We start from the raw sequence: 21,210 nt of genomic DNA on the forward strand, positions 1-21,210 counted from the left end.
TCAACATTCACCAGTTCTTGAAACTAGAAAGCACTGTCGATGTAGCAGATCAAGAGGATCTTTATACAGAAAAGCTAGAAGACTGAAGTAATAAATGTAGAATGACAAAATATGAAATTACATACAAACAAAGTAGTATTTTTTCTGTAATCTGGGAATGTATTCCTTGGAAACTGAAGAGGATTAAAAAAATAAAAAATACATGGATGACTATGAGTCAAAGTGATCCAGCCTAAAACAAAGACAAGTGCAAACTGATTTAGGTGAGATATTACTAGCTAAATATTAATATTCCTGTGCAAACAACTTCTCAGTTCCCATTTGGAAAATACTGAGCACAAATGATGGAGTAGAGAGGACCAGTGGTCTAGCTAGAGCCAGAAACTTGATGGTAACGCCCGCCTGCCTGCCCATGTGTTTTAGAAGGTGCAGCAGTTCTGCTCTGCTTCCTGGAGATGTGGTGTTTGTGAGGGGAGGTGCAGTCACTGGGAGCCCTTGGGGATGGCGTTATTGAGATTTGTACCTGGTAATGCCCAGCAATGTTTCTAACTTTCATCCACGCTTTCTAGGAAGAACAACCACAGTTTAGTGCATGCTCACAGGCCTAAAACATGGCTTCTGTTATGAGCAATTAGTAAGAATAATACCATAGCAAAAAATTGAAGTCTCAAAAAGCATGCTTTAAGTTGCCTCCCGTAAGATACAGCAGACAACAGAAACCTTCCAGGAAACAAACTTTTTTTCAACACAGCATTTCAACAACAGTTTCAGAAACTGCAGGAAAACTTGTGTCCCATGACCACAGGATTTTGCAAATATATCACATGCTCTGGTCTATCTCCCAAATATTGGCTTGGGTTCTCTCTCCAGACAAACATTTCTGACAATTAAAAGCAGTCAGCCTTTCAAAAAGTGTGTTTCGACTGCTGTCAGGTCTTTTCCCCCTCCTCAGATTACAGGCACAAATGGAGATTAAAATTAAACCAAAAAAAAAAGGAGGACAGTAATTATTGATTAGTTCCATGAAATTCAAACCTTACTTCTTGAACTATGAATTACAAACCTAAGAGATTTTGGGCTTTTTCAATGGAAAGGGAACACAAAAGCAGCCTTGTATCAGAGCAAAATCATTGTAAGGCTGCAGCACTGCCAAAATTCTTGCTAAAGACATCAACTTCAAAGACACTAAAAAAAGAAAAGAAGAAACAAATTCCAAAATACGGAGTTTTACTTTATAGTAACAAAAGAGAGCAAACAAACAAACAAGAGAGGCCAAATATATGAGGTTTGCCTTCCTTTTTTCTTTTTAAAACCAGCATGAAATGCTCTTAGGTCCTTTAGAAAGTATACAAATGTAAGTCTAAAGGAGAAAGAATTTTCTAAGTTGTGACTTTGTTATCAAATTAAACTTGTGGTGGAAATAATGACTATAGTATTACTACTGATGGCAGCATATATTGTTTTAAAATATGTTACATTAAAAAGTTCTGTGCTCTGGGAAAGCAGGTCACATTTGTATTGGAGTTTATTTCATTTCATTCCCTTGCTCCTACAGCATCATGTACACCGTGACCTCTCTTCCCCTCAGAAACCCACAGACACACATTAAATTAGTTGGGATTTTCAAAATCCAGAGAACGTGAAAGCCCCCCAGAGAACAAGTCATGGCTGATTTCATTGCAGCTTGGGTTCCTAAGCTCCCTGCACACTTGTGCAACAAAAGCTTTTCTGAAAAGACCTTCCCAGTTCCCCACTGCCTCACAACTTCTGCAGCCATCAACTGGTGTGATGTTGTTGTATAGCCCTCCTATAGATCTACACAAAGCAGAAAGCAGGCAGGAATTACCAGGTTTGGTCACTTTTAAAATCCAGCATTACTGAATCTTGTATTCCAAGCCAATCTTCAATTTAAGCAACTTTTGCCCCATCCTAATTTTGCACCCTGCACTGGAGACTGGATTCTGATGGGGCTCCAAACATCAACTGACCCTTGTTACTAAAGGTGCTAAAAAGCTACCCCGCAGCCACACTAGAGTAACTACAAACGGAGCACAGCCTGCCCCAAGAAATCTGAAGTTCTCTCAGTGATTTCATTTCTCAATGTGCTGTAAAATCAAATTCCAGTTGATGTCTTCATGAGCAAGAGTACACACACAAAACACTCGAAACAGGAACCAACCTGCTGAAAACTGAGCAAGCACTGAGGTGGCACATTCAGGTTACTGCTCCCCTTCCCCTCAATGTCACTGCACATTTTTAGGTTTAAATTCTGTGTTGATATATTCTTGAGAATGTTTCTAATATTTTCTAATAGTACAGCAAAAAAAAAAATCTATAGAGCATGCACTTATGATACAATGTACAGCATCAGCATTAACAAAGGGATCCTTGACTCAAAGAGCTTATTCACCTTCATTCCAAAGCATCTTAAGACAACTGAAAATCTTTTCAGCACAACACACGTTTTATTGAGTCCATGCCCACGTAAGTGAACATCATTCCTACAGAAATCTTTTTAAGCACCATACTGATAAAAGTACCAAACTGAAATGTATCCATAAAATTAGCTAATTAAAAATGTTGGGATTTCTCACAGAATCAAACTGGGTAAATATCCAAGGCAATAGCCTATCAAAAGAAGAATAATGTATCCCTAAGTAAAAATAATCAGGTGCCTATGCATCTATGGAAAATGTTTAATACCTAACTCCATTTGTGTACGGAAGCAGAGATAAAGATGTCAATATAACTGTGACTGACAACAGTCTAACAGAAAACACAGTTTCATACAAACAACAGGTCTATTATCAATGCTGCCACACCACAGAAGGACACCTGGGAGAAAAGGCTTTGTAAGTCACTACTCTGGTATGCCTGCACATAAGTTCAGAATTCAAAGCACCTACAAAACATAGCAGGAAAAAACTGAATGTGTAGTAAAAAATTGTATTTATTGGGGTTTTACACGTTTGAAAACAAAAGGTCACATAGAAGGTAATGTACCAGAAGCTGAATGCAGCAATTGCCAGCAATTACTCTGACTGGTAAGACACATCAGCTCCTTGGACTGCATTAAACCATATGTGTTTGCTTATAGCTGCTAAAAAATCAGGGCATACACAAGTTGTCTCGCATATGTTTAGTCGGGCATTAGTTAAAAAATCACCCTTCCTGTTACTCCTTTTCCAGTACCAGATGTAGGAACAAGCTAGTGGAAGTGGAGCAGACATAAGCATGACAACCTAATTCTCTGCATGAGGGAGGTAGCTGAGGACAGGGAGGGGGAAGGGGAGACATAAACACTTTACACAAGATCAGTGCAGGGGATTGAGACATCTGTCAAGGCTGGAAGTTAGTACATTTGCTTTTATTACAGCAAATATTGCTGGTAATGCAACAGTTTAATGCTTAAAGCACTGCAGCCTGTGAGCACAAGTAAATAGGCATGACAGTATCCTGATTTTTATTTTAAGTCATATCCAGCAGGAAATCGAGCTAGTAAAGTCTGGCATAAATGTAATGCTTGTTTTTCGTTCACTGCAAAGGAGAGGAAGAGACAGAACCTAAAGCTGCCTCTCTAATGCTGTACTTTCAGTTACAGAACAAAAACCTGTTCTGTACAACAGTGTTTCCAAACAAAGCACTATTTCAAAGTCTATAGATTTGACCCATTTAAAGTAACCAACATAACAAGGGAAGTGAAGGAAGTAAGGAAATAGGCACAAGACGAGATTGCAACAAAAGCTTTGTCCCTTAAACCATGTGTGGCTAACTCTCACTGCCAGATGAGTGAGGCTTTGAGTTGCACTCTCAAGTTTACCCACATAAAAAAAAAGCCTAGTTAAAATTTTCTTTACACTGCTTCATTTAAATGGGACTAAGTAAGGAATAGGAACTGACTTCATCCACAGCACAATTTCATCACTAATCATTCTACTTTCAAAAATAGTTCCTGCACCTACCCTGAAAACCATAACCAAGTGTCCTGTGTTCAGCAGCAGCATTTTCCTCCTTCTTGGTAGCTGGGGCAGTGCTGTGGCTTTGACTTTCGGTGTGGGAACAGTGCTGATAACACCAATGTTTTTAGTTATTGCTCAGTAATGTTTAGACTGGCCATAGGACTTCGTGAGTTTCATGCTCTGCCAGGGAGGAGCGGAAGCTGGGAGGAAGCAGAGACAGGACACCTGACCCAAACTAGCCAAAGAGGTATTCCATACCACAGCACGTCATGCCCAGCATATAAACTGGGGGCAGTTACCCAGAAGGGCTAGACCACTTCTCAGGTCAGGCTGGGTATCGGCCAGTGGGTGGTGAGCAGTTGTATTCTCTTCCCTTGTTACTTTCCTCATCATTAATTATTATTGGTGGTAGCAGTAGTAGTTTGTGTTATACCTTAGTTACTGGGCTGTTCTTAGCTCAACCCGTGGGAGTTACATTCTTTCCATTCTCCTCCCCATCCCTCTGGGAGCTGGGGGAGGAAGTGGGGGGAGTGAGCGAACAGCTGCGTGGTTTCTGAGTGACAGGTTGGGCTTAAACCACGACACCAAGTAATTATCAAGAAGATTAGGCAGAGGGTTTGCATCCAAGAATGGCCAGCCAGCACACAGGTCTTTACAAACTTTCTCTCTGCATTAGCAGTTACTGTAAATGCTGACAGTTACTACATTTGGCCATGTATGCGACAGAATACAACAGTTTAATCTGCTGCACATTTTATATATATATAAAATTATATAGACAAATTTATACAGGACAGCAGTTCAGTACAAAAAGGTGAGAAACAGCTGCACAACTTCTGTTGCAATGTTAAATATACCACTGCTGACCATGGTCTCCAGGCATGACGTAAATCCCTTGCAATTCAGCATTCAACAGAGAGGAATGATTTCACCTAAGTGTCAATGCTCCTGATTTTGTACAATTTTTTAGAGAGGAGTCTCAAAGAGCTTAAAACTGACTGCATGAACTGTGATTTATAAGTAGTACCTTAAAAATCTATTACTTCTCCCAAAACAAATACCTTTTTACACAGATTGGTAAACTTTCTTCATAGACTGAGAGCTAGGATACTGTTTTCTATCAATTCTATAAAATGTGAACTTTCTTCTGCTGCACCACCTTTGCAAACAAAGCTTAATTTTCTGTTTTCACCAGTGGCACATTTCAGCATTTGGCATTCAAGAGCTGCTGCTGTCCAAATGCTATTTTTTTATTTTTCAGCTAACAAGAATGAATCCTGGAAATGAGGTGGAGAAGTGATATAACAAATGTGTGAAATTATTAGTAGTCGGGACTGATCACTCTTCTTTCTTCAGGTTCAAAGCAAAAGGGCAATTTGTCATGGAGCAGGTAGCTGATCAGCACACCCCTTGCCACATTATGTTGTGGCTGATGATATTTGAGAAAAGCTGAGGGCTAGGTATGTATTCACTGAAAAAAAAAAAAATCATTTGGGGTTGCAAATACATAGAATCTGTCTTGCTTGGGGTGTCCTTGAGCTGAAAACAGCTTAACACCAAGAATCCATGAGGGAAAGACTTACATGTTTGCCTTGTTCTTACACTCTTCTGCATACAGTGTTAGCACCTATGAGAAAAAAGATATGGGAGTAGGAGGAATATTGGTGTGATACAATACGTACAAAGGCTCTTACATGTAACAGCTGTGCCAAGTGAGTTGTGTGGTATTTTCCCCCAAGTGTTTTGTTAGCTGATATCTGTGACTTCGTACTGTTGGCACCTGCAGCAGGATTTGGATAGTCAGTTTGACAGACAGCCCCACTGCTTGCTACAGCAGTGTTCATATTACTTACCGTTTTGCACTGAATGTGGAGTAAGGATTGCTCAGACAAACTCTATCCTTAATGCACTGCACAAGTTTTCCAAGCTATCTAAATGCACATTGAAGCCCATAAAGCTCCTGACTTGGTTCTAAATCAAATCCATGATTTTAAAAGAGAAATGAAGAGTGTGTAAATCATTGATGTTTTTTCAGCATGCAATTAGAAGCTTGTTTTCAAGAATGAATTGAACAGCAAAGTAAAATAAAGGGCTCATTCTGCAGCGTGTCAATCTGTTTGCACAGTAGGCTAGAAGTTAAAAGATTCGTAACTCATCTGTTTCCCAATGCTTTGAAGCCTTCCAGGAAAGACTAAGTATTCTGCTTATCTAGCAATTTATGAAAATCTATACATATGATAAACTGACATTAATATTTGATAAATGAACAGACAGGCTATACCCAGCCATTTACACCTTATAATACACTTGAGCAAATTACTAATAAGACAAGTGCCAAAGTCAGCATTTTTTATATAAAGGTGAACACCAGCAAAACCCCTGCATTTCTGCATTGGAATGCTTTCCATCTGAAAGGGTTGTTCACAATCATTATTCCAGAAGGTCAGTCTCTATAAAGGAACTTTTGCTGGACACATAACTGAATTTGTTATGCTGCATAAAATTCTACAAAATTAGCAGCCAAAGGTATTCGAGGACTCTGTTTGCCCCTGGTCTTCCAGCTTATATTTTAATGCAGAGATCTCCGTGATATAAAGCACATGATTAAGACTATTTAATATTATTACTCCTCTTCCACTACTCCAAAGCTAGGGATACATCTGATTTCTCTAACAACAATACCTTTATCATGCATGTCTCTTTTCTCATCATGGCTACAGATCAAAGTATACACAGAATTTCAGACTCGGTCACGCACAAGCCTTCAAACTTTCCCTCTTCCCAGACCCAGCTTGCTGACATCAATTAAAAGACTTCCCTGAGAACTGGGGAAAAAAAGGTCATTTTCTGCAGTAATTTTAAAAATGTTTTTGTTCTCAAACTTTCACATGATTTTTAATCATCAAATAAAAACCAAATGTTTCCATGTCAATGTTTTTGATGTTTCCATGTTTCATGTGTTCTCTAAGTGGTGGGTTAGTTAGCAAACAACTGTACATTCAGTACATGGAAGAGGAGGAATTACTTACCTCCAGAGATCTGGGTTTTTTCCAGGTGTTGAATACTGAAAATTTAACACTTGCCATGTTTAAGAGTAACTACAAACTAAAAGCAGCAAATGTCAGAGGCTTCCACCTCCCATTTATCACATCCTTTCACTTTCAGGATCAGAGTGTTTACATCTGCAAGCATCCATTCACTGTTGGATGCTGGTATTGAAAGGATTCCATCAAAGAACAGACTCTCACTCTTAGAAACATTTCAATTATTAAACGGAAGGGTTTTCCTATTGTTAAAAACCTAGAAGGACACCACAATTAGTATTCTTAAGCAAAAGAATATGTAGAAATTCCATTCATGTAAAGCTACTAAAAAATAATTATTAAAATAATATATTTCCTTTTCTGATTCTTTTTTTCAATTTTCCTCCTGTCATGCAATCAGCAGCTACTGCACACATTCAAAGAGACATTTATTTATATCTGAGCCCAGACCATCCACACTTCCAAAACTACATATTAACAGATTGCAAAAAGTTGTGCACAGCCATAACAAGTAATTTGATAGCCACAAAGGTATTAGAATCTACTGAGAATCTACTGAATGGCTTCTGGAGTGAAAAGGGAAATTAGTTGTGAATTTAGAAAGAAATAATTGTTACAAAATTATAAATATATACATATACCTAACAGATAAATGATGACATGTTAAATGCTTTCAGGCTCAGTAAAATAATAACATGAATTGGATGAACAAATAAATAGCTCTGCATTATAGTTACAGGTTAGATGATAAATTTCTTTGCTGTAACTGTAGTTCAGCCTGGTGTTTGGTCTTCCTGTTGTCAATTGAATTAGCTTTAAAACACGGTAGCATTCTAAGTCAACAAACAAAATGTGTCTTTTCTGCAGCTGACTTCTTTAAATCAGATGCAGTGAACATTAGACCTGGAAATGTCAAGCCAACAGAGGAATGCATGGATTGATCTCTTCTGGCTTCCTGTTTTAATTCTAAGTAGGATGAGTTGGATTTTATAGCTTTCTATAACTTACGTGAACCTAGTTTGCTGGCTTCATTTCTGATTTCAGAAATTGCAGTGTGAACTAAATGATCCAGTACCATAGCCATCAGAGAAAGGACTATCCTTTTAGCTCATTGCTTCAACTTTTAGTGAGAGAAAAGGAAGGAAAATGCAGTCTCCAACCAATGCTGCTTCCTGCTCAGCAGCTCAATAACAAATGAGTCTCTGAGTTTCCATCCCTCACAGTAGGGACATCAGTATCAGCAGTATTCTCCATCACTTTTTATCCTCTTAGTTTTCTTTTTACTGCTGCAGAAGGCAGAGAATAATTCAGAAAATATGTATTTTAAAATGTCTTATTTAGAACACTCTCGTGCTGCAAGTACCTCTTGGAAATGTGAATTTCATGTAAGAATGAACAACTTCTCTCAAATATGCTAAGCACTTACAAAGTCCTCAGAACCCATGCATTTTTCTTACATATGTTATACCTTTAAATATTACCTTCTAAACCCACACAGGTCTATTATTCCATGATTTCTGATATACCTAAGTTAGCTTTAAGAGCTTTAAACAAAATGTTTCTTTGCTGGCATTGCATTTACAAACGCCCCACAATCTTAGCATCAGAAAGTCTGTTATTTTAAAATAAAAGGAACTGAGGAGCTCTAACCAGTGAGTTAAAACAGCCTCCTTAACAGACCTGAAAAGTGCAAATTATCCTAACAGTGAAATTCATATGGGTCTTTATCATTTGAGAGAGAACATATGCTTTTCCACTTCCTCTGCTCTGTCAGAGATGACTCTAAAGCAAATAAACATGTATTTTCTAATAAACCATAAAATAAATTTAGTAAAAAACTACAGACATGACTGTTACTAATTCATGAGGATTAAAGTTCTCTTCCAAGTTGCAGTTACAGGTACAAAAGTTGTTATAGTTTTCGTAAGAACCCATGCAGAGGATAAAGTGAATGACATTTATACCACAGAATACCTTACACGCTACAGCAGCATACCCCAGCAGTGGAAGTAAGTTTAACCTACAAGCCCCAGACAGATATAGGAGTACTATACTGTATAACACAAAATAGGCACTTTCATTAAGTTTAAAATCTGAGTTCACCTGAGAGCTGCCTCAGTCACCAAATCTCTAACTATGAACTCTGCACAGCCCAGTAAGGGAGAAAAACTCTTTCATTCAGGAATCCCTGGAGGATACAAAATAGAATGGGGTTTCACCCCATCAGGGTGAAAGCTGCCACACAAGGAAAACTGGTGCCAACCTATGTGCTGAATTATTTCTCTTTATGGCAAGTTTTAGCCTGCTGCAATGGGGAGGTGGGGGGAGGGAGGAGGATAGAAATACAATATATTGCCGCTTTAGGTAGAATACCGAAAATCCTGACAAACCTGGCTACTCAATACTATAATTTGGAGACATATTATACAGCGAGTATTAAGCAGCACTGCTATCACCAAAAAAGCTTGAAAATAAAATTTGTAATCAATCTATTGAATTCAACGTATGTTATCAAGGCAGGTCTACAGAAAAGCTTTATTCCTTAATTTACTCATACGATTAAGGGAATGGCTCAGAAAAGAGACACTGTCACACTCCTCACTCTTGGGTCATAGAGGTGCAATCATCACAGAGGTATACATCATCAGATGCTAAATGCAGCTGGATTTCCCAAGCTGACAGCAAGGAGTGCAGAAATAGGACATAACATTGATCAACAGTCCACAGGCATTTGTAATCATGTTTGTCCTTGAGAATGGGGTGAAAGGTGTAGTGAGAAAAACAGGAGAAAGCCCAAGGTGCTCTCACACATTCCTCTAGCTTATTGCCTTTCTAGGTCATGCTGAAGATCTTCAGGAAACAGATACATATTATGATGAAAGTTCATTATAACAATTGAATAACTAATTCATCCGTAAGGCCAATGACCACTCAAAACCAACATACAGTATCTCTTACATGAAGAAACAGGATGTTGATGTACCTGCAAAAATCAAAGAGTTAATAAAACATCTGCTAACATCACATCACACAGAGTGCTTCTGCTGCTTCCACTTTAGTTACTGCAAATTGCCTTGGTCTACAATTTCTTTCCAACTGTGTTCATCTTTTCCTCCCTGTGCCTGTATCTTTTTCTCATTTGCTGCTTTTTAATCCTCCCAGCAGTAAAGCCTAAATTTTAACAAAGGTGTGTCTGTAACGACCAGTAATAAACCACAAGTTTAGCATCCAAAAATGGACAAAAACATGAAAAATGCTGTCCGTGTCTTCAAAAATCTGCTTATGTGTTCCACACCTGTGCTCCAGTTTCTAATATTCGATAACTCATTACTTTCCCATTGATTTTCCCTTTTCTTCATTTAGACTTTCTCCCATTTTTCTGCTCAGATTTCTGATCTCCACCTGCATTATTTTCCCCACTAATGCAATTATTATATTGCCACATGTCTTCCTTGTATTAGCTGATCCAAACAAATTACACCTATTTCTCAGGATGCATATTCTCACTTACTGGTCAATCTGCACTGGAAAGAAGAGCTTTTGTCAACACAGAAAAACACACGTATATGCCTGGAATGAAGTAGTATTTCCAGAAGTGCTGAAAACTATATCTCCTAAGTGCACAGCTAATGTTTCTCAAAGGTGAATTCTTACAGATTAGGAGAAACTGGTAAAAGACAGACAAATGCAAGCTAATCCACTTCACAGATCTAGTCCACATTATGGACTATACTGGGGGGGGATGGGGAGGTAAACTAAATAATAATCACAGCAGGAGTAAAAGATTTCCCAGAAGGAAAGAAATCTATTATAAATATGCAGTCAAGAACATGAGTGAATAAACTGTGGCTGGGCAAAGCTACAGCAAAAGCACTAGTACAGAAAGCTCTGGACACACCACCTATGAAGCATTGGTTTGTCACTAGCTGGTCCCCAAGCAAAGGTTATTCATGAGCAAGAGCCCAGCAATGCACTAGTGCAAGAGTCCCTCTGCTTACGGAGGGGAAAGACTGGAAGCTTTAGAAGACATCCAGCTACTATGATTGCAACCAAAGCACTGAACAGAACAGAAATGTTTCTCACAAATATGTGATAACAACCTCAGACCTCTTCCAACACCCTCCAGGTTGTGGAGCAGAGGAAGCTAAGAGACATGAATAGCCTCCTTTGGTGTCTTGGATTATTTCCAGTTCTCTAGGAGCAACATTAACACAGTCTGTGATTACCTCCTCTCCATGCTAGCTTTTAAGTTCAAGAGCCCAGTTAGAGACAGGACTCATAACACAGACTCTGAGTATGACTTGGCAGGACCAAAACTTATTCTCTTCATTCTTATCATTAGCTGCAGCTCCTGAAGCTAAATGAATATATAGAATGATAAATAAATGAAGACAACCTGCTTCATGATAGCTTTTCTTGCTTACAGTGAGAGCAATCAACCATTGGAATAATCTCTCCAGGGAAGTGGAGATTATCCAGGCGTATTCCCCAACACTAGACACTTTTAAATTCAGCAGGACAGCATGCTGGGATATCTAGTTTAGGTCGTGCTTTGCCTAGAAAGGTTGGACTAGATGACGCTCAAGGTCCCTTCCAACCTGGCATATGATCCTATTATACATTTAAATCTAAAAAGGTGGGTTTGTTTAAAACTTAACCCTACTATATCATGCAGTATAAAACCTGGATATTACTCTGATGATCCAGGATTGACCTGCAAGTAGAAACACCAGTTTCCTTCCCTGTCAGTCCATGGGGTGCTCATTCACTCTTTGTCTACGCACGTCTCCAGTGTCTCATTTTGTTCACCTTTGGCCTTAATTCATTCAGCCACCAGGACCTAACTATTTCTTTCTACTCTCTAAACAGGATTACAGCAGCACAGTGACACTTTCAAAATCCAGTACATAACGGATGATATCCATAGTTTATGACACCTTTAACCTGATAGACAATCTGCATTATTAATGTACCAAAACCTACAAGAAAAAGTAAAGCCACAATCACCGTTTATTTTCTTTAAAATGCTCTAGGAATCCTTCAGGATGCTTCCATCTGATTAAATCAAAAGAAATCACTATTCACCAACCCCAGCCATGCATCAGGCTGTGCAATGCACCCCCATAGCTTCCATCCTGCTGCATTTCAGCACCACGGACATTCACGCCTGAGCGCATGTTTACACCCACACCACCCTTATCTAAAACAAATGAAGCTGGCCACCCAGAGCTAAAGAGAGAATGAGTTTTCTTCAAAAGCACTGAGAAAACACAGTGCAGCTCTCCCGAGGTCTCGTTAAACATGCTTTTCCCCCAGATCTGTGTACATTTCTGCACGAACTCTGAAACACTGGTACCTCCTCCTAGGATCAACTGCTGAGAATTTGCTGCGAGTGGAAAAGACTTTGCTCAGTTTACAGGTATAAGTTCCAAAATGCCCTCACAAGGTAAAAGCAACAGGGCTATCTGGCAACTCCTAGCTCTTCAAAGCCTCTATTCAACTGCACCTGCAAAGAATAAAGGTTTTTTGTTGTTGTTTTTTTTTAACGTACAAGTAGGAAGCTTTCCTATTAATCAATTGCTGTGAAGGTGGAGTGAATTGATTATCAATAAGAAGTTCTTCACTGTGTGGGTGGTGAGGCACTGGCACAGGTTGCCCAGAGAAATTGTGGATGCCCCACCCCGCAAGTGTTCAAGGCCAGGCTGGACTGGGCTTTGAGCAACCTGGTCGACCGGAAGGTGTCCTTGACCATGGTAGGGCGGTTGGAACCAGGTGAATTTTAAGATCCCTCCCAACTCTAACTGTTCTATGATTCTACGATTAGCAGAAAGCTCTTGAAATACTGCAAGTCCCAGAAGCACTTAAAATTTAGGAAAAAGAAATCCCAACCAACCAACCAAAAAAGCCCATCCAGGTCTGTCTGTGTTAACTTGCCTGGCCTCCTCTCTGTTCCCGTGTGGATCACACTGACCCTCAGAGATGGGTCTTACTGGTTTTGCTCCGAGGACTACCTCAGGTCCTCAAACCCTGAGGAGCACAGGAATTTAACACTCTTTGAGAGCGAACGCTTGAGTCCCTCTGAAGGCCTAGCTTCTGTGCCCACTGCCCGCTCAACAAGTTCTCCGGGACACGGAACGAGGGTTTAGTGGCACTCCCGGAGGTTACGGCAGCGACTGCGCACCGACTGCGCTCACCAGCCGCGCGGGGCGCCGAGGTCGCCACCCCGCACCACACGAAGGCTCCGTGCCACCCTGCCGGGCCCGGGGAGGAGCTCACCTGGAGGAGGCAGCGGCCGGGCGCGGCGTGTTCGGGCAGCCTCCCGCGGTAGACCTGGCGCTCGAAGCGCGGCTCGTTGTCGTTGGCGTCCTCGACCCGGACGCTAAGGCGGCAGGCGGCGGCGCGCTGCGGATGCCCGCCGTCCCGCGCCACCACGCGCAGCTCCAGCGCCGCCTGCCGCTCCCGGTCCAGGCGGGCGCGCGTGCTGACGGCGCCGCTCCGCGCGTCGATGCGCAGCAGGGCCAGCGCGGCCGGGTCCCCCTCCAACGCGTACCGCACCTCCGCGTTGGGCGAGCCCGGCTCGTCCGCGTCAGAGGCGCTGAGGCGCAGCACGGCGGTGCCGGGGGAGGCGGCTTCGGAGACGGCGGCTCGGTAGTGGGGCTGCGGGAAGGCGGGCGCCTCGTCGTTGAGGTCGGCGACGCGCAGCAGCAGCGGCTCCTCGGCCGAGAGCGGCGGGGCGCCACCGTCCGTGGCCACCAGTCGAAGCTCGTACAGGTCGCGGGTCTCGCGGTCCAGCGGCCCCGCAACGCAGAGGAAGAAGATGCCGACGCCCGACGGCCGCAGCGCGAAGGCGCCGTCGCCGCCCAGCAGGGCCAGCGCGATGCCGCCGCCGCCGCCCTCTTCCGCGCCCTCCTCGTCCGCGTCCGAGACGGAGACGCGGGCCACATAGTCGCCGGGGCGCGCCCCCTCGGAGACCCACGGGCCGCCGCTCTCGGTGAGGTAGAGCAGGCGGATGGCAGGGCGGTTGTCGTTCACGTCCAACACGGACACGGAGACGAGCGCGCTGGAGACCTCGGGCTGGGCGCCGCCGTCCCGTGCCTCCAGGACCAGGCGGTGCAGGGCCCGCGCCTCGCGGTCCAGCGGGCGGCGGAGGCGCAGCACGCCGCTGCGCTCCTCCACCGCGAAGTAGCCGTCGGGGTCGCTCTGCCGGCGGTTGATGGAGTAGCGCACCTCGCCGTTGGGGCCCAGGTCGGGGTCCGTGGCCCTCAGGCGGCAGACCGAGGTGCCCGGCGGCGCGTCCTCCCGCAGCCGCGCCCAGTACTCGCTGCGGCTGAAAGCGGGCGCGTTGTCGTTCTCGTCCAGCACCCGCACGGACACCCGCAGGCGGCCGCGGCGCCGCGGGCTGCCTCCATCCCACGCCTCCACTACCAACCGGTGCGCGTCCGCCCGCTCCCGGTCCAGCCGCTGCAGCAGCACCAGCTCCAGCGGCTCCGGCCGCCCGTAGCGCAGCTGGAAGAGCGGCGGCTCCCCCGCCGCGCTGCCCTCCTCCAGCAGGGCATAGCCCTGAGTACCGAAGCGGCCGGCGTCGGGGTCGCGGGCTGCCGGGAGGCGGAAGGCGGTGCCGGGCGGGCTGAGCTCTGAAATGTTGAGCTGCAGGTAGTCCCGCGGGAAGCGCGGCGGGTGGTCGTTCACGTCAGTGACCGCAATCTCCACCTGCACCACCTCGCCGCGCAGCGTAGCCGCCGCGAAGCTATAACGCGCCCGCAGCTCCCGGTCCAGCCGCCGAGCAGTGCGGATAACTCCCGTCTCCGGCTGGACGTGGAAGTCCGCTAGTACCGCCGACTCGCCGCTCCCCTCCGAGAGCAAGAACCCGCCCGGCGGTCCCGCGCCTGGCGGCAGCCCCGCGCGGATGTCCCCCACCAGCGTCTCGGCCGGCAGCCCCTCGTCCACTGTCAGGCTGAGGTTGTACACCGGCGCCGTACCGCCGCACGCCGCGCACAGCCACAGAGGTACCAGCAGCGCCAGCGCCCGCCCCGTCGGGGGACCGCCGCCCCGGCACCTGCCGCCCCGCTGCCGCCGCGCCATGCCTCGTAGCTAAGCCGGCATCGCGGGCAGCCCGCGCCGCGCCGCTCCCCTCAGCGGGGCAGGTGGCTTCGCCCCGCTGCCGCGCGAGGAAATCCTGCAGGCCGCCGCTGGTGCCGGGAAGGACAAGCCTGTGCGAGGAGGCGGGGAGGGCGGCTCCCACCGCTACCGCCCGGCGCAGCCCCCGCCCCGCCGCCCCCGCTGCGCTGCCGGGACATCGCCCGTCCCGCCCCTTCCCCGCGCCCGGGGCTGGCGACCCCCGCGTGCACGTGTCGAGCAGCGTTTGGAAGACTCGGAGGAGGCTTCGCCGATACTGATTCCTCGGGGAATCAGCTGCTGAGGGTGGGAAAGCGGTGGCCAGCGCAGGTGACATGCCGCATGAAGGTAGGGACTTTAAATGGGACAGAAATGTGCGAGGATTAACGGGGATGCCCAATTGAGCAAGGAATTTTCTCACCTTAATAACGTTGTCCTCGCTTTCCATGTAAAGGCTTGCTTGCTATCCTAGCATTAGGTCAGTAAATGGTGCTTGGCATGGCAGGGAAGCATTTACTATAAATAAGCTTTAAGTAGAAACTTCATCAGCTTCAGGGAGACCAGAATTTCTTTCCCTTTTCACTGTTCCTGACTCTCATATCTAATTGGGAATGGTCTGAGGATGAATTATTGTTTCTCCAGTGACAGTGAGAATATACAGCATCATATAAATGCTAAGTACCAACCATCCATCTTTCCATGAAAGCTTAGTAAAATACTTCAGCATTTACCAGTCTCTTGCTGTTCCCACTGGTCCTTTGCCAAACTTAATTTCACCTTTATGGCAAAAGTCTGACAGTTGGTCATAGAAAAAAAAAGTAAATTCATCCTAGGACAGACAAGGAAAATCAGGGCAAAGACAATAATGTAGCAGGAGAAGTTGCTGTAGCTTGCTCCTCTCTTACAAAGGGGCACTAGGGAGGGCAGCTGGTTTGCTGTTTGCCGTTTTTCAAGTCATGGAAGATCTACCCAAGTCCCACTGCCAGAGCACTGGTTTCCCGAGGAGGGGACAAAGCCACTGTAACAGCCCTTGATGTATCCACACAGGGGAGAAGTGTTTTTTCCGACACTGCTGGGACCCAACAATTCCACGTATCCAAGTAAGCAGGAGATCTGGGTTCTGAAGTAAGGCAGGAAGTCTTAGCGCATGTGTGTGTCTGCATGCATGGAAGGGGAGACACAAGATGTTATCCACTGTCTCTGACTTGCCTCCCTTACAAGAGAGATAGGGCTGAGCAAAAGATAGCTTTTGTAAAACCTTCTTAGACACATTCTGAGAAAGTCTCTGTATATTTATATACTATGATAATTACAAGCATAGAAGCAAGAAGGAAACACTGAGGACCTTGCCAGTTTCATTCATATTCATTGAGAAAACACATGGATCCTCCCCAAGTCACAGATGTTCAGCATGAAAATGCCTGAATTCCATTGAATCACAGCAAGTTTGGAAAAACAGCCATGTCCCATGCAGCCCATGCAGTCACTAAGAAAACATGTGAATCATGTTCAATCAGGCACATTCACTGCAACACTAAGCAAAACCTTCTGTTGCCAAGGTCAGGCAGTGCCTAAAGAGCAAAGTCCTGTATTCAGATACAGCATGCATCGAGATAGGGGGGAAAAAGTAAGATGAATGCAGTTATCTGTGGTTCTGGCAGTAGTCACTCATGTGTTTTGTGAGACCAGGGTGCTTTAGCAGTTTTGTAACACAAGAAGTCAAAAGCACTGCCCAGCTACAAGATGTTTCCAGAAATACCACATCTTTGGGACACTATAGATGTTCTTTCTACTGCGCATATGAGCCTTGCCTTGTAAGTGTTCTTCCACCTTCTTCGTTTTTCTGCCTTCTCTGAGCCTTTTCTTCTTTCTATTGTTCCCTTCTTAAGCTTTTTCTCTCCCTCTCTTTTACCATGTTCATGACCTCATTTCTTCCACAAATCACAACCAGAAGTTTTTAAATCTTGAGGAGATGTTTGCGGTCTCCTGGATATATTTAGCTACCCCTGCTGTTCCCTTTTTTCTCTGTGACATGGTGACCTACACAAAAAAGACAAGTCCCATCACGTAAGACTTGAAGGGAAGCTGCCGCAATGACATTATTCCAAAGGAAGCAAGGGTGCAAAGTTCTAGTGCACTAGCTACCTCCTTGCATCCTCAAGCGGTCTCTCTTAGTGAAGACACTTGCTAACTCCTCAGATCTACCAAGCCTTTTAGTGTAAAAAGCGGACAGGAGCACAGCCTTGTTTGAAGGAAGAGGATGTGTGTTAGAGTGTGCTAAATGCCTGTCCACTACAGTTTAGAAGGGACCATCTGTGAGCCAGCATGCTCAGTCAGATAGCAGTCACCCATCTCTTCTCCCATCCCTTTCCTAAAGATGGCCACCTCTGACTTGGTAGGCAGGTGAACAACATGTGGATCCACTTTCAAAACACTGAAGTTTCCAGCCCTTCCTCTTTGCTGTTCTCCATGTGCAAGGCAGAGAACTGATGCTCCCCAAGCAGCTCTGAATGCCAATTCAGCTGTCCTTGTGGCACAGACCCAACCTCTAGGAAAGGAGAAAGGAAGGAAGCTGGAAGGCGATAACTGCATCAGCTGCTCAATTTTAATCATCCTGTATTTGTAAATCAATATTTTCTGTAGCTTGATCCTCCCTGGATTAACAGGAAATTTTTTCCTTTAAGGAGAATTAAACTGTAGCAAACTAAAGCTGTGGTACAATTCTAGCACACAAAAAATTACTGAAACAGAGATAGTGTTGTTCTTACCATGAAGGTGCATCATAATTCCAGTTAATTCTACCTACAAACATTGCCTTGCCCACGCAACAGCTGTGGCAGCTTAAGATGTGACCTTCCCGCACTGAAGACAGAGATGGCAGAGGTGGTAAAGCAGCATGACTGCTTCCTTCTTCTGCAGCTCCCTGGCTCGCTGCACATCGTCTTCAGCAGCAGCAGCAGTAGTAGTTCAAGCCAAACCAGCTGACTCGGGTTTGACGCAGGGTGGGAGAGAGACAGGATCCATTCCAGCACTCATCGGATGGGCGGTAGCAGCCAGCTGAGGGCAGAGAGTGGCTAAACTGCTCCAGATAGAGCTGAAGCAAATAACATGAAATAAAAAATAAGTCTTTCCATGAAGTTATTTCCTGTGCTGTTTGAAGGCAGTATGGGCTCAGCTGCTAGTTACTGCCTTTCAGCCAGCAGGCACCATGGTTCCATTTCTGCCTACCAGGTGGTGTTCCCTGATCTTCCTTGGGTTTACTTGTAGGGTCAAAGATTAGTTTAAGCAACACTGAAACAATTATTTCTGTTAAACCCAGTGATTTTTTTTTTTCCCCTGTGCTGGATTACAGAGATCCCATATAAATCAGTTTTCTGGCAAAACTGTGGGGTGAGGAAACACTAATATCTTCAACTATTGCAGCTGGATCTAAGAAACGATGTCTGCCTACAGCCTTACTGGTTGGGGTCACAACATATATTCAGCCTGGAATATATGATGTATGGAGAAAGCGTTAACTTTGCAGAGCATCAGGTGTTTCGTTATTTATAGCTCCCCAGGCACACATATATTGATTTCAGCAACACCTCTTTGAAGGAGTGTCAGCTGCACAAAAGATTTGCTGGTGACCCAATGAAGCCTGGTCACAGTTGCTATAATAGAAAGCTATGTGTAGGACTGGTTTCCTTATAGATGCAGTGAGATGTAGAGGTTTTTTTGTTTGTTTTTGTTTGTTTTTTTCTGGTAGCCATCCCCTTCACTCTTGATCACAAAGTAGTTTGCAGAACTCATTTTGCTGTGGAACAGATGCTTGGCCTTCACTGATGAAGAATCATATTATTGCTAGAATCTGGCTGGAAATAATGTACTGAGTCTGTCCTGAAAGGTAGGAAAGACTTCCAGAAAAGACTGGTTTGAAAGTTATGAAGCTATGGGACAGGTAGTAATAGTGGCTTCTTTTTCCTTTTGTTCTAGATGTATTTTGGATGCTTTTGCCCCTCCTGTGGAGTGGATTTTGCTGCTGCTTTCTGTGGGTAATCATTTCAGAATTTGTTGCTCAGATATAACTGCCTAAGTAGGGCTACCCAGATCAATACTTTCAGATTAACCTTATTTCTAGTTCACTTATCTCATATGCTATCACCCAGGCCTAATCATCTGTCCTGATGTTGTGCTTCTGCCTTGTGGATCTTCATTAGTCTCTTTGCCGTCAACTCTGTTTAGTGTCACATCACTTGTCCGGATGACTACTCAAATATATTTTTATCTGCCTGGAAAATTTGAATATGTTCTTTAACTCATGTCATTTTAATCCCATTATCCCCCTGCAGGTTGAAGACATTTCTTGTTATGCATAAAACAAACCTGATAACTTTTTATGGATAAAGTTTCTAGAAAATATCAAATAAAATAAAATATGAAAATAAACGTTAACAGAATTTAATTAGATACTACTAGATAAGATAGGGCTTTTGAGCTACCTTGATTAGTGGAAGGCGTCCCTGCCCAGGGCAGAGGGTTTGGAACTAGATGAGCTTTAAAGTCCCTTCCAACTCAAACCATTCTATTTATACTTTAGAGTGAGGTGTCTCTGACAATGCAGGGGGGTTGGAACTAGATGATCTTAAGGTCCTTTCCAACCCTAACTGTTCTATGATTCTATGATTCTGTGATTTTATGATTCTATAATAGGTGTGCATTCAGATTTTGACATTCTAACCATTTTTAAATACATATTTACATTTAGTTTGGGAACTTAGCCACAGATCTTACTACTCTAGCAATGGGATTTATACAAAAGTAGAAAACCCTGTTTTTGATTGCTGTTGACTTCCTCATGTGATTTGCAATCTATATCACTATTCACATATTGTGAATTTATCTTTAAAACATATCTTTAAAACAAAACATATCTTTAAAACAAAACACATCTTTAAAACAAAACAAAAAGACTTCTTTCTTTTGCTATCTATCATTCTGACAAGCTGATGCAGATTTGAAACAATCCCTTTAAGACAGCAAATGGTTCACCCTTTTGGGACAGAAATAAACACAAAAGAACTTCCCCCTACACTGGGTTACATTCACATAAAGCTGTCTTTTGCCATCTGCTTGCCACCACTGAATCAAGAGCTTAGTGGTCTCTCTCCAGCTCAGAGGTGAGCTCCAGAAAGCTTGATAAAACATAGTTCCAGGTTGGATTTAATACTCTCTTAATAAAATACCTCCCTTGACTACTGTGTTGAGTTTTCACACAAAATGTATAAAATTATCTATAGAATCAACTCTTCTCACACAATAATAGATCACAACTTGCAGTCAGATCCAGTAGTTAAATTCCGTGTGCGTATAAGAACAGATGTTAGAAACAAAACAGGACCAAATTCTGTTATCTGATATGTTTGTCTGAACTGCAGATGATACGAGAAGTATGCAGTGACCAGATGCAGTTGCAGGAGCTCTAAATCCACAGATAATTTTCATCTAGATGAAGCCTCTTAACTCAGGGATGCAGCGTTAGGAAAGTTATTCTGCATCTACAGAATACGAAACCATGGCATTTCCTACACTTCCAAAATCTTTCTCTCTAAACTTTGAAGCTTTGGAAAACAAGAGTTGGCTGAGAGCAAGCAAAACAAAATGATTACAACCATATCTGAATACATAAGAAATCATCCAGTAGAGGATTGTTCTGAATTCACTCTTCCCAGATTTCCCCTCAGGGATGTCAGTTAGCTGATGTTAACATTGCCGAACACTGTGCAAAGCACTGCTGGTGCCAGCAAGCCAAAATACAGCGGCTGAAAGCTGAAAGCCTGTTAGAAGAGCTCAAGCTGCAAACAAGATGCAAATAGCAAGAACAATTGCAATGTCATGACATGGGATAGAATGCATTTTCTGTCACTTATGGTCTTTAAAATAAGGCAAAAAGGCATGTTCAATTTCAGCCACAAATGACAGGGCTTTAGGCAGGAATTACAAGTAGAATGAAGTCAGGCTGTATGATTAGACTGTTCCTTTCTGGCTTTCACATCCATGAAAATCCAGTTTCCCAGGGCAGCTGCCCTCATCAGGAGGAGTAGCCCACACAG

General features: G+C 43.8%; 1 protein-coding gene across 2 annotated transcripts in view; it reads right to left on the reverse strand.

The window, feature by feature from the left end:
• Window positions 1-15,127, reverse strand: part of DCHS2 (dachsous cadherin-related 2) — a 111,980-nt gene extending 96,853 nt beyond the window's left edge. For both annotated transcript variants that reach the window (XM_057419073.1, XM_057419072.1), the window contains exon 1: window positions 13,280-15,127. In XM_057419073.1, the coding sequence (XP_057275056.1) occupies window positions 13,280-15,085 (1,806 nt within the window). In that variant the 5' untranslated portion in view covers window positions 15,086-15,127. The remainder of the gene's footprint in view (window positions 1-13,279) is intronic.
• Between the last annotated feature and the right edge of the window lie 6,083 nt (window positions 15,128-21,210).

Source organism: Pezoporus wallicus, unplaced genomic scaffold (assembly GCF_028554395.1).
Source record: "Pezoporus wallicus isolate ANWC-B61680 ecotype Strahan unplaced genomic scaffold, APGP_CSIRO_Pwel_v1 contig_2384, whole genome shotgun sequence".
In the NCBI taxonomy this organism is placed as follows: domain Eukaryota; kingdom Metazoa; phylum Chordata; class Aves; order Psittaciformes; family Psittacidae; genus Pezoporus; species Pezoporus wallicus.